This window comes from Lactuca saligna, chromosome 1 (genome assembly GCF_052625555.1).
Source record: "Lactuca saligna cultivar CGN05327 chromosome 1, ASM5262555v1, whole genome shotgun sequence".
NCBI lineage: Eukaryota > Viridiplantae > Streptophyta > Magnoliopsida > Asterales > Asteraceae > Lactuca > Lactuca saligna.
In genome coordinates this window covers 58705575-58722563 of record NC_136417.1, presented here as the reverse complement: position 1 = coordinate 58722563, position 16989 = coordinate 58705575, and the positions used below count along the sequence as shown (strand labels likewise).

Genomic DNA, 16989 nt, shown 5'->3' with positions numbered 1-16989 from the left:
GGGCTCGATGCCAGGCGGGGTCTGTCCAGGACTCTGTCCGATGCGGGGCGGGGCCCGAGGAAGGTGCGGGGACCCAGTTTATATGATTTTGTGTATGGTGCATGGTAGTTTGGGGAGACTCACTAAGCTTTGTGCTTACAGTTTTCAGTTTTGGTTTCAGGTACTTCCGGTAACAAGGGGTAGAGCTCAGGATGACTGCAATGCACACATCGTTTGTTCAGTATGAGATGTTTTACTATTATATATTGATATGTGTTTTGATATGATACTCTGATTTGATACGATGACTTATGTTTTTGGATGAAATGATTTCGATAACTATGATTTATTTAATAATTAAAAATAAAAATTTTGGTTATGATTTTTGGGATGCTACATATGTGAACCATCAAATTAAGAAAAAGAGAATGTCGACGAAGATAGTTGTTCAAAGCCTGTCAAAAGCCTTCTCTTACTTTTCCCTTATAAACTAATTCAAAATGCCACGTAACCTATTTTCTATGTGGCTTAATTTGTACACGTCATCTAACCTAATATGTGCATTATGACTTGCTAATCTGAATAGCTCGTTGAGTTTACCATTTTCATTATGTCATTTGTTACTTTAATGAGGGTAAAAGATACAAAAATTAATATAGTAAATATTTAAACAAAGAAGCTAGAGTTGATAGAGTTTTGATGACAATAACCACAAATTATATAACTTGAACCAAAACAATTGATGATACACATAGACAATGAGGCTGTTATCTGTCTTTATTTTTTCACACTCAAATTAGCTAGTTTCGTGATACCTTTGATATTATAAAAACTACACAAATAGATTTGTATTCAGAGTATACACAAATTTATTAGATGAAACATATACAAACAATAGTTACAAAAAAGTATAATAAACATCCAAATGTTACAAACATGACGATTTATCATCTTGTTGTAACTGTTATAGTTTATACCAAAATGCTTATAATTTGACGGTTGAAAGTTCAAACATGAAATTAAAAATAATTTAAAAATAACTTAGTTTACCTGTTAGAAAAAACTTATATTGTTTTTTAAGTTATATAAAACACCAACAGATAATAATTCTAAAATGGTGTGAAATATAAAAAAAGCACATGCTAGGAAGGGTTTAAAAGTTTCATGTAAGCTACAATTTTAGGCTCATTTACAATTTCAATCAATTTCAATATTGATGCTCATAAACAAATATATAATATTTTTAATGGACATCTTCAAGTGTGTTATGACTTATAATCTAACTAGATAACATTAACACTTAACAATATCTACTAATACAAATTCGAAGCTCATAGTTCAATCATATGAATCATGTCAAGTTTGAAAATACACTATCTCAAATACTTATAACAATTAAGATTTTGTTAATATTTTAAGCATTCAATACTTTCAAACCGTTATTTTTATTTTTATAAGATTGATTATTAATTTATCATGGTAAAAATTTATTTTTTCGTTAAATCAATTATATTGAGTGATCACACCAAACTTTTATCTTATATTTTACCAATAAACATCTTTTATCAGTTGATTTTTGACTTTTGGAATGCTTGAGGAGTGGACACAAAACACCAAAGTCAAAATGACTATAAGTATTGGTTGATAGTATTCTTATTTAATTAATTTATATGAATAAACTTGATCTTACTAGTAATGTGAGCATGCTTTAGAAGATTTTTTTAGATCTCAACTGTTAACTTAAATTTAATAGAAAATCATATCCTAAAATCGTTCTAGTTTTTTTAATTTCATCTTTATGAGTGAAATCATTCATGATTTGAAGATCTATCCACATAAAATCCAAGTGTTAAAAATTAAAAGGCACCAAATCTGGTTTAAAGGGGTCTATCTGAAATTTCTCAAATAACAGGTACTAAAAATGCAAATAACGCTAAATTTCCTATTATGGCAATACCACGATCGGGAAGAGAGGACACAGGATCCTAAAATGCACGTAAGCAGCATAGAATCCAAACCCGGATTTGTTGGCAAGAACTAAATCAGATTGTAAACCATCCTTCACGTCCGTTTAAACTCTCGTAATTGAAGGATGATTATTGCTTCCCGGCTCCGTTTCTCAGTCAAAAAAGATAAATAATCGATGAGAGAGAAATATACGTCGGCGGCGTATCGCTCCTGACTTCTAAAAATACTCCTAAAAGGTCCGATTGTGCCAATCATCACTCTCAATTTTGCCCAATTTGTGTAAGTGCCCTAATCTATGTGAAATTGCATTCAAGGCAATTGAATATTTGGATATGGTCAAACTCTATTCATCTATTTGGTTGTTGGTTGAGGTATTAATTGTGATTTGTGTTTGAACGTTTTCGATTGGATCAGTGGATAATTTTTCGGAAGCAGATGACAGTTTTTTATTGGCTTGGTTGCTGCTGAATAATTTAATTGCTGGGCGACAGGGGCGATTTATGTATACAGTTAAAGATGGATTTGGTAGCGAGTTGCAAGGTATTGATTCAATTTTGTGCATATAGGGTAGTCTGAAGAGCGTTTTTGTGCTCGTTCAAGATTCAATGTGAATGCGTGCTATATGTGGTTAATACTTCCTGCTTTCTACAATTGAAGTCCACAATTCAATTAACTAAGATTAAGGGCATATGTTATCTTCTGTGGTGAATTGAGGACATCGATTTACTTTGATAGAACTATTATTTGATCAATTCTCAGCTAACAGATGTTTTTGGACCTTTGGTTGTTAGAAAAAAACATAACTTGTATAACCACTCACCTGAAGAAAAATCGTTCATTTTAATCCATTTCCACCTATTTATCTATCTGTAGTTAGCTCTAATGATTTCTAGCTGCTTTGCTTGTGTGTTTTGTTTATTTATTTTTTTACAAAATTGCACATGTTTAGACACAAATACTTCTATAATAAAGGGAAGAAAACTGGTGTATTATCATGTATGCCCATAAACTTTGAATTGGTTCTAGTTGCAACGTGTTTATATTTATCTCTTCTTTGTTGTAGGAAAAAATGGCACATTTTCGAATAAGAGAACTGAAGGACATCCTCACCCAACTAGGTCTTTCCAAACAAGGAAAGAAGCAGGTTGGTTTTTGCTTTCTATGTTTGTGGTTTGTTCAAGAATTTATCTGCATAGATCTTAAATCTGTATGGACTGTGGACTACCTGATTTGGGGTGTTGCCATTATTCTTATTCAGTTATTCCTTCACTTTTTTTGATTATCTTTTTCTTGTTCCTATAGGATCTCACTGACCGAATATCAGCTGTTCTGTCGGATGAAAGAGGTAAAACTAAAAGTTAGTCCATTTTAAATCATGTAGAACTGTTTCTAAGTCATATTTTTTAATCTGTATGTATTCAAATGTCAAAGAGGCCAATTATTGTGATGTGGAGGCTACATTTATGTGTTTCCCCCTTTTTTTTGTATACTTATTTACATGGGTAATGAATCTTGCATTTGTTTGCCATGTTGAGCAGTTTCAGGAATGTGGTCCAAGAAAAATGCTGTTGGGAAGGAAGAAGTTGCTAAATTAGTTGATGACATTTACAGGTTTGCATATCTTTAGATTGATTCTTCCTGAAAACTTATGCCTATGCACCTCATTATTACCGATGTACTTATCCATATTCCATAAAATGACTAGATGCCCTACTGTGATCTTACTACTCTTTCTTATAATCTTACTACCCTTTCATGTATACTTGTTTCCTTCCATTTAAATCAGTGTGTAGGCTTGTATTGCTAGTATTTGCTTTCTGCTTTATATTGCTAGTATCTACTGTATTCTGACATGTGTCCTTTTCTATTGTAACAAGGAAAATGCAGGATTCAGGGGCAACAGACTTGGCATCAAAAGGTCGAGCAGTTTTAGATGCAACTAATAGTACAAAACCTAAAGAGGAGATTGAAGATGTTCTTCAAAACATGGAAAAAGTTCGTTGCCCCTGTGGAAGCTCATTGCAAGCTGATTCAATGATAAAGGTTTCTTTTTTCTTCTCTTATATGCCGTTTTACCTTTTTCATTCCCATTATTGGTTTATGTATTATGATTCAATTTTTATTCTCAGTGTGAAGATCCAAGATGCGGTGTGTGGCAGCATATTAATTGTGTTATTATTCCCGAAAAGCCCTTGGAGGGTATTTTACCAGCACCTCCACCAAAGTTTTACTGTGAAATTTGTAGACTTGGTCGTGCAGATCCGTAAGTAATAATTTTTATTCCCAAAATTCTATTGCAATTTTTAAAAAAAAAAAAATTTAATAAGAAATGGTTACTTACTGATGTAATTTTTCAACATTCAGGTTCTTGCTTTCTGTGGCGCATCCTTTACCTCCTGTACAGCTGATAATTGCAAATACACCTACAGAAGGGTGAGTATTTTTTTTTTTTTTTGTGTGTGTGTGTGTGTGTGTGTGTGTGTGTGTGTGTGTTTATTTTAAAGGGTAATTTGCAAGAAATAGCAACTACTTAACTCTTTTAACCAATATAGGCAATGCCTTTTATATTTTATCCATAATTGCAATAGACATACTAGCAATATGTAACAAATAAAATGGAATTCTCATATTGGTAGAAAAATGTAAATACATTGCTATTAGCGATAAAGAAATGTAAGTATGCTGCTATTATGGGCAAGGAAAAAAGTACATTGCTCATATTATTCTCCACAATTTTCCCTTTCTTAAATGGCTCTATGTTGAAAATTGAAATCCTTTGTTTACATATTTTAGAATGGAATTATTTTGAATGAAAAATGATGGCTCTGGCTTTTTTCTTTATTACCTTTGGTGTGTATTTTTCAGTGCAAATCCAGTTCTAAGTGTTGAAAAGACTTTTCAACTTACAAGAGTAGATAGGGATTTGTTGGTGAAACCAGAGTATGATGTGCAGGTTAGTTATATAAAATATAAATTCCTTTTTAATGAATTTATATTAACATAAATATATATATATTTTTAATGAAATATGGGTGATTCTAAATCTATATATCTAGGCCTGGTGTATGCTTCTGAATGACAAGGTTTCTTTTAGAATGCAATGGCCACAATATGCAGAACTTCAAATCAATGGTAGGTATCATTTTATCTGATTTAAATTGTGTTAATCTATTTAAGCTTTAATTCCATCTGTTTTAATAAAAAACTCTGCATTTGACTCAGGGGTGCCAATGCGTGCAACAAATAGACCGGGTGCTCAATTGCTTGGAGCCAATGGTCGTGATGATGGTCCTATTGTAAGTTTAATATATATATATATATATATATATATATATATATATATATATATATATATATATATATATTATACAAAAACATTATGGATTTATTATTTATATAAACATACCCTGCACTCGAGACATGATTAATAAAATAAAGATTTCTTTTTTGTCAGATCACACCATGCACTCGAGATGGAATTAATAAAATTTCATTAACAGGATGTGATTCTCGCGTCTTCTGTTTGGGTGTCCGGATAATAAAACGGCGCACAGTTCAACAGGTGGGAAGTCTCCTTCAAATCCAGATGTTAGTTTCTTAAAAAATGCTATGCTATTGTTTTTTTGACCAAAATACCCCCACCCCAATACATGCCAGATGTGGTTACCATGTTTTATGTTTCTTGTCTTGACAGCAACAGGAAGTAGTTTTTTTTTTTTTTTACCAATATCAACCATATTTTCAGCTGTTCTTGACTACCATGCTATTGTTTTTATTTTTGACGATTTTACCCCTGATAGATTCTCAACCTTATTCCTAAAGAGTCCGATGGTGAGCGGTTTGAAGATGCTCTTGCACGTGTTCGCCGCTGTGTTGGCGGTGGGGCCCCCACAGAAAACGCTGACAGTGACAGCGATCTGGAGGTTGTTTCTGACTCTATACCGGTTAATCTACGTTGCCCTGTAAGTACACCACATTTTCTTTCATCTCTTTTGTTTAAATTAGCAAATTACAATTTTAGTCCTTCTGGACTATGTCATCTGTTGGATCATGGTCACTACTGTTTTGATTTGATTTTAGAATTTAAGATTAAGATGGGGGCAATATAGTCATTTTCCTTTTACACACAGTTAGTTTCCGGGACGAATATTGTAACAAAACCAAATTTGCAAAAAATGAAAAATCTGGACTAAATCCGTAACTTTTGACACACCACAGGGACTAAACTGTTATTGATAGTTTTGCTTCTTTCTTTTTTTAACATGAAGATTTGAATTTGATATTTATGTTGCAGATGAGTGGTTCTAGAATGAAAATTGCTGGAAGATTCAAACCGTGTGCCCACATGGGCTGTTTTGATCTTGAAGTGTTTGTTGAAATGAATCAACGGTCTCGTAAGGCAAGAACATTCATACAATTCTTCATTGATATATGTAATCATATTTCTCTCTTTTCATAAGTTATTAATTTTTTTTTTCTTTCAAAACCTTTGTGTTTCCTTTAGTGGCAATGCCCAATTTGTCTCAAGAATTACGCGTTGGAGAATGTCATTATCGACCCATATTTTACGCTTATCACATCTAAGGTAATTAGTTATCGTTAATCTTGGTTATCTTTGTTTTGAGTTCTAACAATTTTTTTAAACGATTTACTAACTAAAAGTTATTATTTTTATTTTATAAAGATGCGTAATTGTGTGGAGGACGTGACAGAAATCGAAGTGAAACCAGATGGTTCATGGCGGGCAAAGTCAGAAGATGACCGAAAAAGCCTAGGAGAACTCGGGCAGTGGCATCTGCCCGATGGGACACTTTGTGTTGGTGTCCCCATGGAAGTCGACTCTAAACCCAAATTAGAAGCTCTAAAACAGGTCAAACAGGAAGGTTTGACCGGCTCTGAAGGTCACACTAGGGGCTTAAAACTCGGAATGAAAAAAAACAAAAACGGGTTTTGGGAAGTCAGAAAACCTGATAATTTAAATTCAGTTTCTTCTGGCAGCAAACTGCCCGAAAACTTCATAAACACCAACGGTCATGGTATTGGTAATAATATTACTACTCATAATAATGTTATTCCCATGAGCAGTAGTGCCACTGGTAGTGGTGGCGATGATACTAGTGTCAATCAAGATGGTGGTGGGCAGTTTGACTATTCTACCCCTAACGGGGTTGACCTCGACTCACTTTCTTTGAACATTCATGGATTTGTAAATCCGGGTGACGCTGATGTCATCGTTCTGAGTGATTCGGAAGATGAGGCTGAGGCTATGCCTGTGGCTGACACTGTCGTTACTCATAATGACAACCTACTTTCTTCTTCTGCGCAAATTGGTTTTCCAAATCTACCCTTGCATTCGCATCCTGAAGACCCTTCTAGTCTTCCGCTTGGTCTTTTCAATGATGATTTTGGAGCCCCCTTTTGGTCTGTACCTTCTAACAACAACCATGGAGTGGGGCCCAGCTTTCAGTTATTCGGTTCGGATGCGGACCCCACCGATAACGGTCCACTTGGCGGATTTACATTGGGTGGCGAGACTTCGATGGGTGGTCCCACCGCACTTGGAGCAGACGATGGGTTGGTGGATAACCCGTTAGCAGCTTACGGAGGCGATGATCCGTCGCTTCAGCTTTTTCTTCCTACAAAACCATTAGAAGCAACAACAACAGAACATGTAGAGGTGACACGTCAGCAATCCATGTCATCAAATGGTTTCCGAAGTGATGACTGGATATCTCTCAGCCTAGGTGGTGGTGGTGGTGGGGTCCGCTGTGAACCGGATCCAGGTGTGAATGGGTTGAATTCGAGACAGAAAGCACCATTGAAAGATGGTACACTGGATTCATTGGCGGATACTGGTATTAATTTGATGGGTTTTTTTTCTATAATGTTTATTTATTATTTTTTTGCTAATTTGATTTCTAATTTATTTTTGTTGTATAGCTTCATTGCTGCTTGGAATGAGTGATGGGAGATCTGAAAAGAGTAGTAGGGAAAGGGAAGGATCGGATAGTCCGTTTTTGTTTCCTAGACAAAAGCGGTCTGTTAGACCACGATTGTTTTTATCAATTGATTCAGATTCAGAAGAGGAGGGATGATAAGATAAATTAATAAATTAAATGGTGAAGAAAATGACCCAAGACTCTTCTTGAGTTTGGTTTTGATTTTGTGGAAATTTAGGGTTTGGAATGGATAATGCCGTATTTGCCCTCAAGAAAGGCGTGGTTGGTATAGATTCTTCTTCTTTCTTTTCTTTTTTTTTTTTCATGGTGAAATTGTAACATTCTAATAGGCTTCTTTCTGGTAGCAAGTATATTTAGATTCTAGATCATAAACCACTTCTTTTTCTGATTTATAGTGAGAGGAAATTAATTGCATGTAAATGTTTTCTTTCTTTTTAACTCTTACTCGAGACTTATTATTCTGGTTAATTAAATAGAAACATAACTTTTATCCTTTACATCATGAGAAACTTGGCTGGAGGTTGTATTAGTTGATGTTATGGGTTGATGTGTCTCCTTGGCAATTAAAGAAGTAAATTAATTGTTATTCTTTTTACGACTTAAGTGGGGTTGAAAAATGAAAACGCGATAAGTTAAGTGGGGTTTTATAATTTTACGAGAGAAACAAGCCAAGGTTCTCAAGATCTTACATACGACTGTTCTACACTTAATAAGATCGAAAAATTCTATCAAAATGAATCAAACCAAGGTTCTCAAGATGTTCTACAATTAATAAGATCGAAAGATTCTATCAAAATGAATCAGTATTCACAATTTGCTTGCAAGATCTAGGTTTTGTAGCATTTCAATATAATTTGATATGTTGGTAGACTAACCTTTACAAAAGACCTCATTAACAAAATTAACTTACTTTGTCTCCAATATGACTTTCTACTAATATCTTTAACCCACAACTTCCAACTTAACCCAACAAGTTAATATCTTTCACAATATAAGTCGAAAACTTAGTTTGCCAAGTTTAAGTCCAACTTAAGCCTAAGTTTCTAAAGTTGACAAGATTGCCCCCAATCTTCATTTTTTTAAGAAATTAAATATCATCCTACTTTTTTTTTTTTTCCCCCTACTAATATTCCTACCTATTTAAATGATAACATTTATCATATTAGTTAACTAAATCATCATTAAATTTCATTAAATGAACATTAAATGTTACATATGTAACAATTTAATTGGGTAGAAAGATTTATAGGAATAAAAAGTAGGATGATATTTAATTTCTCTTTTTTATTTAACTCAATAGGACTTTCTAAATATATTTCTAGATTTATATATCTTTCAATCCAAACTTAAATGATAAAATTCGTCACAAATAAGTGTATATAATAATTAAATGAATTTACCCAAATGTTATTCCTTAATTCCCAATCTTAAAGATTCCAACCTAACTTATCTATCTAACTAATAAATTATTATTGTTTTTAATTATTTTAAATTAAATGCTTAAAGTTTTAACACCACTAATTTAATTTAATTTAAATTTATTTTGTATAGAAATTCAGTTACAAAAAGTATATGAAAATACTAAACATTATAATAGATATTGAACTCCTACAAATCAGATACAAGGGAAATGAACTTTTCTTGGTTGACAATTGTATTAACCATTAAACCCTTTTTCCAACATGTACATTAGACACACTCGGTCCACATAATAATTTGATATTGTTCAATTGAATTTATAGATACGATCTTTAAATCTTGCGACTTGATTGAGTCAATTGATTAACTAATGGAAACACTTGCAATTTGACTGAGTCAGTCGATTTAACTAATGAAAACACTTTCAAAAACTCATTACTAGGCAAAGTAGTCAGGAATATTCACCAAACAACAAGCAAGTTATATGATCAAATTAGCACTTTCCAAAGAACGTTTATAGTCGCCTAGCTCAAAGTATACTTCATCCAATGGAACTATAACAACCTCTTTACAGAACATGTAAGGCATGAACAACATATCCCCTTCCACATTGATGTGGACTTCAAGCAAGCTCCCAAAGCACACCTTTATGAAAGAGCCTTAGATGTTGGAGAAGTTGTAATCTTGCAAGAACTTTTGCACCAAGATAAGGTTCACATACTATAGTTAATAAAGCTTTGTACACATCGTCACGGTAAAACAACATAAAACCAAGTTAGTATCAATGAAACTAATATGTCTACTTTGGAAAAGGTCATAACATTTCGGACATGGTTCAATTTCAGATAAGTTTATTTTGGACTGTTCATCGCATTCTAGAAAGGCTTTCCTTTTCAAACATGTTTATGGATGGGTTTATCATAAGGGTCATGTAATTCCAACTCACTATTACTTAATATGTAAATAGATATAAGGCTAACTACTTACCAACACTAGGTTTCTACATATTTTGAAACGAAAAACCTCATTTCTTCCAAACAAATTCATCGGAGTCCAGACATTGTTTTTGTTTTTAGGACATTGTTTTTTCGTATTCTAACACAAGAATAAGTAATAAAATGTTTAAGGGAATTGAGAAGATACCTACAAAACCATAATTTATTCATCATCCGAGTCCATTTTCATCAAATTCTAGAACATCCGAAATCCTATTTCCGTAACATGGTGGTACCACATCTCAGAATTCTGTTAAGTAAGGAACCACTCAGCTGGGTTGTTAAAAGACCGATATTGAATCTTTGGTAACCCGTTCCAGTATGGATGAGCATCGGAACCGGGTACCCGTTTTTGGAACCGGAACCGCCTCGGAACTGCCGGTTCTGAAACCGGAACTGCCTTAAGCGGTTCCGGTTCCGGTTCCTAAAGTTATGGAACCGCCTTAATCGGTTCCGGTTCCAATTCTCATTTTTTTGGAATTGCTACCCGCTGGGTATATTAGACCGATTTAGAATATATATTGGTCCGAATTGATTCAATTTGGATCGAACTAAGTTGCGGTTTTATCGTCAAAAGTTAACAAAATTAATATAACCGGGTTACCCGCTCTCGGAACTGGAACTGCCGGTTCCGGGAGTGGTTCCAAAAATTCAAGAACCGTCTAGAGCGGTTCCGGTTCCGGTTCTAACTTTCTAGGAAGTGCTGGTTCCGATTCCGATTCCGGTTCTCGCCAAATGAGGCGGGTACCCGCCTATGCTCATCCCTACGTTCCAGATGTACGGATCATTTTTCTAAACTTCAAACGATTAGGTTATTTTGTTTGATACTAAATTAAATATTTGAATAATAATCATCATATTTGTAAATATCCCAATTGAAAAAAAAGTGAAGGGTCATTTTGCGTTATAAAAGAGGCGTGGCCCATCAACAATTTCAATAATCATCATCACAAGCTAAAATTAAAAAGAGGATCTACTTTCCTGGTTCGTCGGGATTGAGGGAAGAACTCCAGCGATCATCGTCTTGTGTATGACCTTCTTCTCCATTTCCATAAAAAAGCACTAGCAGTATCGTTATCAGGTACTCTTCTTTCTTCTCTATCTTCTTTGCTTTTACAGATCTAAATTTGCTGTATAGTCGTATGATTCAACCCTTACTGCCTCACAATTTTTTGATCCAAGTCTCCGAGATCAGAATCTGTATCAGTCGTCCCGGATTTAATCCAAATTTATCAGACTTGGAATCCAGCAACTAGATTTGAAGTTCACTTTATCTAGCCCTAACTGCACTTATTTGACACAACTTCTGAAAACCGCACAAATCCGTGGAGTAGATCTTAGTAATTGTGATCATCGTTCACATAAATTCAATCCAGTATACTGAACTTGAACTCCATTGGATCAATCCGAGCTTCGAATCTCATCTAAATGAACTTCAATTCCTAGTCAAACACAATTCAATAATTCGATATAACCCTCTTCCTATTAACAGGTTTACATATTCAACAGGATGTCTGGTCAGACCCAGCGTTTGAATGTGGTCCCAACTGTCACCGTGCTTGGAGTTGTCAAAGCTCGTCTTGTAGGCGCAACCAGAGGCCACGCTCTTCTCAAGAAGAAAAGCGATGCTCTAACAGTTCAATTTCGAGCTATCCTTAAGAAAATCGTCACGACAAAAGAATCAATGGGAACTGTAATGAAAGCTTCTTCCTTTGCTTTAACCGAAGCCAAATACGTTGCAGGAGAAAACATCAAATTCACTGTTATTGAAAATGTCAAAACCGCAACTCTGAGAGTCAAATCACGCACAGAGAACATTGCAGGTGTAAAGCTTCCTAAATTCGACTACTTCACTGAATCAGAAACAAAAAACGACTTAACTGGTTTAGCAAGAGGTGGGCAACAAGTTCAAGTATGTAAAACTGCATATGTGAAAGCAATTGAGGTTCTTGTTGAACTTGCATCCCTTCAAACATCTTTCTTGACACTCGATGAAGCAATCAAGACTACAAACCGTAGGGTCAATGCTCTTGAGAGTGTGGTCAAACCAAGATTAGAGAACACCATAAGTTACATCAAAGGTGAGCTTGATGAATTGGAAAGGGAGGATTTCTTTAGGTTGAAAAAGATTCAAGCTTATAAAAAAAGGGAGATTGAAAATAAGATGAAAGCTGCTGCTCAGTTTCGGGAGTTACAAGCTGCTGAACATCTTTCTTTAGAACAAGGAATCTCCATTAATGCTGCTCATGACATGCTTACTGTTGCCCAGAAAGATGAAGACATTATCTTCTGAAATGGAGGTTAGTTTATTTATGTACTTTTATCATGTTTTATATGAATTTCATTTGTTAAATCAACGAGCTGTGTTTACTTTTTGAATAAAAGCTTCATGTGTGCAGCTATATATTTGGTGTCAGTTTTCTTACAATGACTTTATTTTTCTTTTATTTGTATTATGTTTGTTGTTTTTGCGGATTTTGTTAATTTATCGATTTTTTAATCATGCTATTGTTTACTTTATATCTTTGTTTGTGGTGAATATCTACATACTATAATGAGTTATAATATATTGCTAGTATTGGTAAAAAATGTAATATGTTGACTTTGTGGGTAAAGAAATGTAAATATATTGCTATTATGGGTAAAAAGTGAAATATATTGTAACTAACATTTGCTAAAAACACGTGTGTTTATTACCAACATTTGCTAATCTACTAACTGAAAACAAACTAACTTGTAACTAACTCCCACTTGTTAATAACAAACTAACTGCCACGTGTGTACATTATACTAACAAACTTTAGTTTTTGTCTTTTTGATTTATCCAAATAAGGTACAACACCATTATAACTATTGTACAAGTTAATGAAGCATGTATTTTTATGTCGAAGTAATTTCTCACATCTGAATTGTTAAGACTTGAGACGCATCCTTCTAGCTGAATCATTCAAATGCTTGCCTTTGACTAATTCAAAGGTCCAACTTAACGAGCTAAATGCTCTTAATGGTTGTATTATCATAGATGCTGAGTATGAATAGAACTATTAAAATGCTACCAAACAACCTTTACATTATATATTTTGTTATTGAGTTGAAAGTTAAATGAAAAGGTGAGTATTATGTTTTAATTCTTCTTTCTTGTTATTGAGTTCAAGGATTGAAAATTTGATAACGATATTCTAGAATAACCTAGTTTAGGTTAAGGGGTATAAAAGTCCTTTCCTTTTGGTGTCTTAAAGTCTTTTCATTGGAAGGAAAGTTTTGGAAAAGAAATCATCAAAAAGGATTTGGCCAATTCCTTTCTTTTCTGTTGAAAAAGAACCCGAGAACATTCTGTCATTTATTTGTGGAAAAAGGTTGAAATCTGAAAAGTTAAGAACACCCAACTTGAAAAAAAATGCAAATGCAAACATGTTCTAGAAATGTGAAACAAACTTCTTTGCAAATGAGCAAAATACGTTGAAAAAAAGTTGTGACTGATTTCAACTGTTTCCCAAAATTTACGGACATTTTTTAGGTATTAAAAAATTAAGATAAGTGCAAATTTGGTAAATAGAATGTATATGCAACCGGTTTAATGGAAGTTGTGTGTAGTCATTAACCGGTTAAATAGAAAAAATAGCGAGTAAGAAAATGAGTGAAAGTAGTTAAAAGTTGTTCAAAATATATTCTTAATTTACTTTTTAAGTCATTTATCATTTAATTAAACTCGATAGACCAATTTTTTTTTTTCCATGAATCATTTCTAAACTTGATTTCAACCCACTAAAATATTCAAAACCTTATGTGCCACCGTGGACGCCACATAATGCTAGTTAAGGTTTTGGGATCAGGTTTGGGCTTGGCCCAAATCGAGATCGCCTTCTCATGACATGATCTGATGATCATATAAAAATTTGCCTTAGATTATTTGCTAGATGCTTTGTTGATGGAACTTTGGCTATATTTAATAAGATGTTTATATTTAGGATTTTTGTTTTTAGTTAAGCATGTTTTATGATTAGTCATTAAACACGATCAATCAAATTTAAAGTTGTCACTATAAACTTGTCAATTTTTTTTTTTTTTTTTAAATTTTATATATATATATATATATATATATATATATATATATATATATATATATATATTTGTGGTCAAATAATTTAATTTAAAAAATAAAATTATTTGGTCTAATAATATAGGGTGCTTGAAAATGTTTATAGTTTAGTGGTATTAGGTGGTGCTCTTCCTTCTTGAGGTTGAGGGTTTAAATCTCGTCCTAAACATAGGTGAAATTAGATGCTACTTTATGTTTAGATTATATATTTATAGTTGCTAGTTAAAAAAAAATTCTTATTTATTATTAACAAACTATGATTTCATGCTAAAGTTTAACCACAAAATCAACAAAACTGTTGAACTAATGATGAGACACTTTTGCTTAAATTGACAATGATTATTCTAAAATCTTGAATCTTGTATTACCAAAGTTGAAATTGTTATATCTTACAAAGGTCAAGTAACCAATGCAATTGAAGTTTCTACAAAATATTTATAACTTATTATTATTAGTCAATTATAAAAATTATTAAAAAATGATTTATCTTTCAATTATTCATCAACTATTCAATATCTTTTAACAACTTATGAATCTATTATGTTATCATTATTTCTTCTCGATTCTTATTAACAGTTTCATTCTATCATACTTATATATATATATATATATATATATATATATATATATATATATATATATATATATATATATATATATATATATAGTAACAGCCTTTTATTTTTATAGCTACATAGTTTATTAAAATAGCACCGATATTAGATATGACATGTGTTTTACGTAACAAAATATGATGTTTTATAAAATGTTTTGAATAAAGAAGGATAAATATTTGATTTTTGGAAATTTTATTTTAAAAAGCTTATGTATTGCAAAGGATGTTAAAATAGTTTATTTATTTATTTATTTATTTTTTTTAAGTTTTTTTAATTGAATATATGACGTTGCTTATAAAAGAGGTTAAGATGAAAGGGTATATCGACGAAACCATCTCATGGATGGAGGTCGCTTGTGTGGGGAGCGGGGAATACCACACCTAGTGGTGTGTGGTGAACCCTCCGAGACAACAATCTCCCATTATTTTTTTTTCTTTTTTTTTTTCCTTTATATTTGTATTTTTAATTTTTTAATTTATTTTTAAATCTTATGTATATCAAAATTCAATGTTTTTAACTGTTATATGTAGAGTATAGTATTGATATTTATACATATTTAAATATTAAAAAAAGTGAGGGGAGCAAGACGTATAAAGAAGAAAAAGTAAGATGAAAATGATGTGATGATAAGTTAACAATGAAAAAATGAAAAGAACGTGTAGCCCATATCCCTTAGTCTAACAATATGATATTTCTTTTTTAGATTTTTTATTATAGAAATAACCCTCAAAATTAATGGAAATACAAAATAGAAAACAAGTGAAGCTATGGTAGTTGTATGAAATAGCCAAAGTAAAAAAGGGTCAAAATCAAAGAGAAATAAAACTAGTGTGAACATGATGCGTAGTTGCATTGCATACGTATACAAATGCTGTAGAAACAAACAATACAATGAAACCAATGTCCCCATTTTTCATCCAAGATTTCTTGTCAAATGAAAACAACCTAATGGTTTGATTTTTATTTGTACTAAAAGTTTGACGATAATTCACAAACTTTCAAGTAGGCACCTTTTTGAACATTTAATTAATTGTTTTATTAAAGTCACATTTATTTATTTAAGATTTCTTCAATGTACGAATTATCACTTACTAAAATACTATGGACAAAGTGTGATTCGGTTATTTAGAAAATTTACGTAGTAAGGAATGTGGGCTAAGTTGATAATATTACGGGCAGCAAAAGGATAACAAAATTTTGGTTTAACAATCTCGTGAAAGTATTTCTAATTTAAAATCTATGTACACCTTCATTAGAATTATTGTATGTGACTCTATTAAAATTTTAGATCAACAGTTTGGAAAGATAACCAACTAATTTTCATGTATACATTAAATCAACTTTTTTTTTTGGTACACCATATATCCTTAAAATAACCTAATTTGTTCAATGAACACCATCTTACGTCAATAACTCGTATTTCAGTTACGTATCACATTTAAAAAATAAGACAAATATGTGGATATTATATAAACTAGTGATGAAGCCTGTGCGTTGCATGGGCCGGTTTTCTTTTGTTGATGTTTGGTGGATCACGAAAATAGAACGCTATAATTGGTTGACTCTGAATAACAATGCTTAAAATGAAATAAACATTAAAATCAAAAATCAAATAATGATACAGATATAGTATATATACTACTTAATAATAAGTAACAAATTTTACTACACAAAAACTCTTCCCATACCCATTACTATCAATTTGAAGAACAAAAAAAAGACAACAAAAGTCAACATCTTGTAGTACGCGGGGTGTACTTCGCTAATCCACAATCGGGGGTCTCCCCTGGGAGTTACGCCCAACGTAACACCCAGATTCAGCCATTCTTCATTTTTGGTCTTAAATGGTTAAGACACTTCTTTAACTTCTAGATCCGGCTCACTTTAAGCCTCCTTACCCATAAAGTCGAAACCTTTAAGCCTTGGCATGGCTGTAAAGGCTCCTATACTCC

The 16989-nt window shown here is 32.6% G+C and overlaps 2 protein-coding genes across 3 annotated transcripts; both read left to right on the top strand.

The window, feature by feature from the left end:
* The first annotated feature begins 2014 nt into the window (after nt 1-2014).
* On the top strand, nt 2015-8345 carry LOC145036986 (E3 SUMO-protein ligase SIZ1-like). Its single transcript, XM_078985525.1, has 17 exons — nt 2015-2226; nt 2362-2487; nt 3011-3091; nt 3250-3292; nt 3486-3558; nt 3825-3990; nt 4077-4210; nt 4312-4380; nt 4813-4900; nt 5004-5079; nt 5170-5243; nt 5402-5509; nt 5748-5909; nt 6242-6346; nt 6452-6532; nt 6632-7802; nt 7888-8345. Exons 2-17 carry the CDS (start codon nt 2464-2466, stop codon nt 8040-8042), a joined length of 2610 nt encoding a protein of 869 aa, XP_078841651.1. The 5' UTR covers nt 2015-2226; nt 2362-2463; the 3' UTR covers nt 8043-8345.
* Nucleotides 8346-11264: 2919 nt separating this feature from the next.
* Nucleotides 11265-12841, top strand: LOC145036969 (V-type proton ATPase subunit D-like). 2 transcript variants are annotated; one of them, XM_078985507.1, is made up of 2 exons: nt 11265-11402; nt 11814-12841. In XM_078985507.1, exon 2 carries the CDS (start codon nt 11832-11834, stop codon nt 12612-12614), a length of 783 nt encoding a protein of 260 aa, XP_078841633.1. In that variant the 5' UTR covers nt 11265-11402; nt 11814-11831; the 3' UTR covers nt 12615-12841. The 2 variants fall into 2 exon arrangements, with proteins under 2 accessions (XP_078841633.1, XP_078841641.1); XM_078985515.1 differs by having other exon boundaries at nt 11266-11402; nt 11831-12841.
* The last annotated feature ends 4148 nt before the right edge of the window (nt 12842-16989 follow it).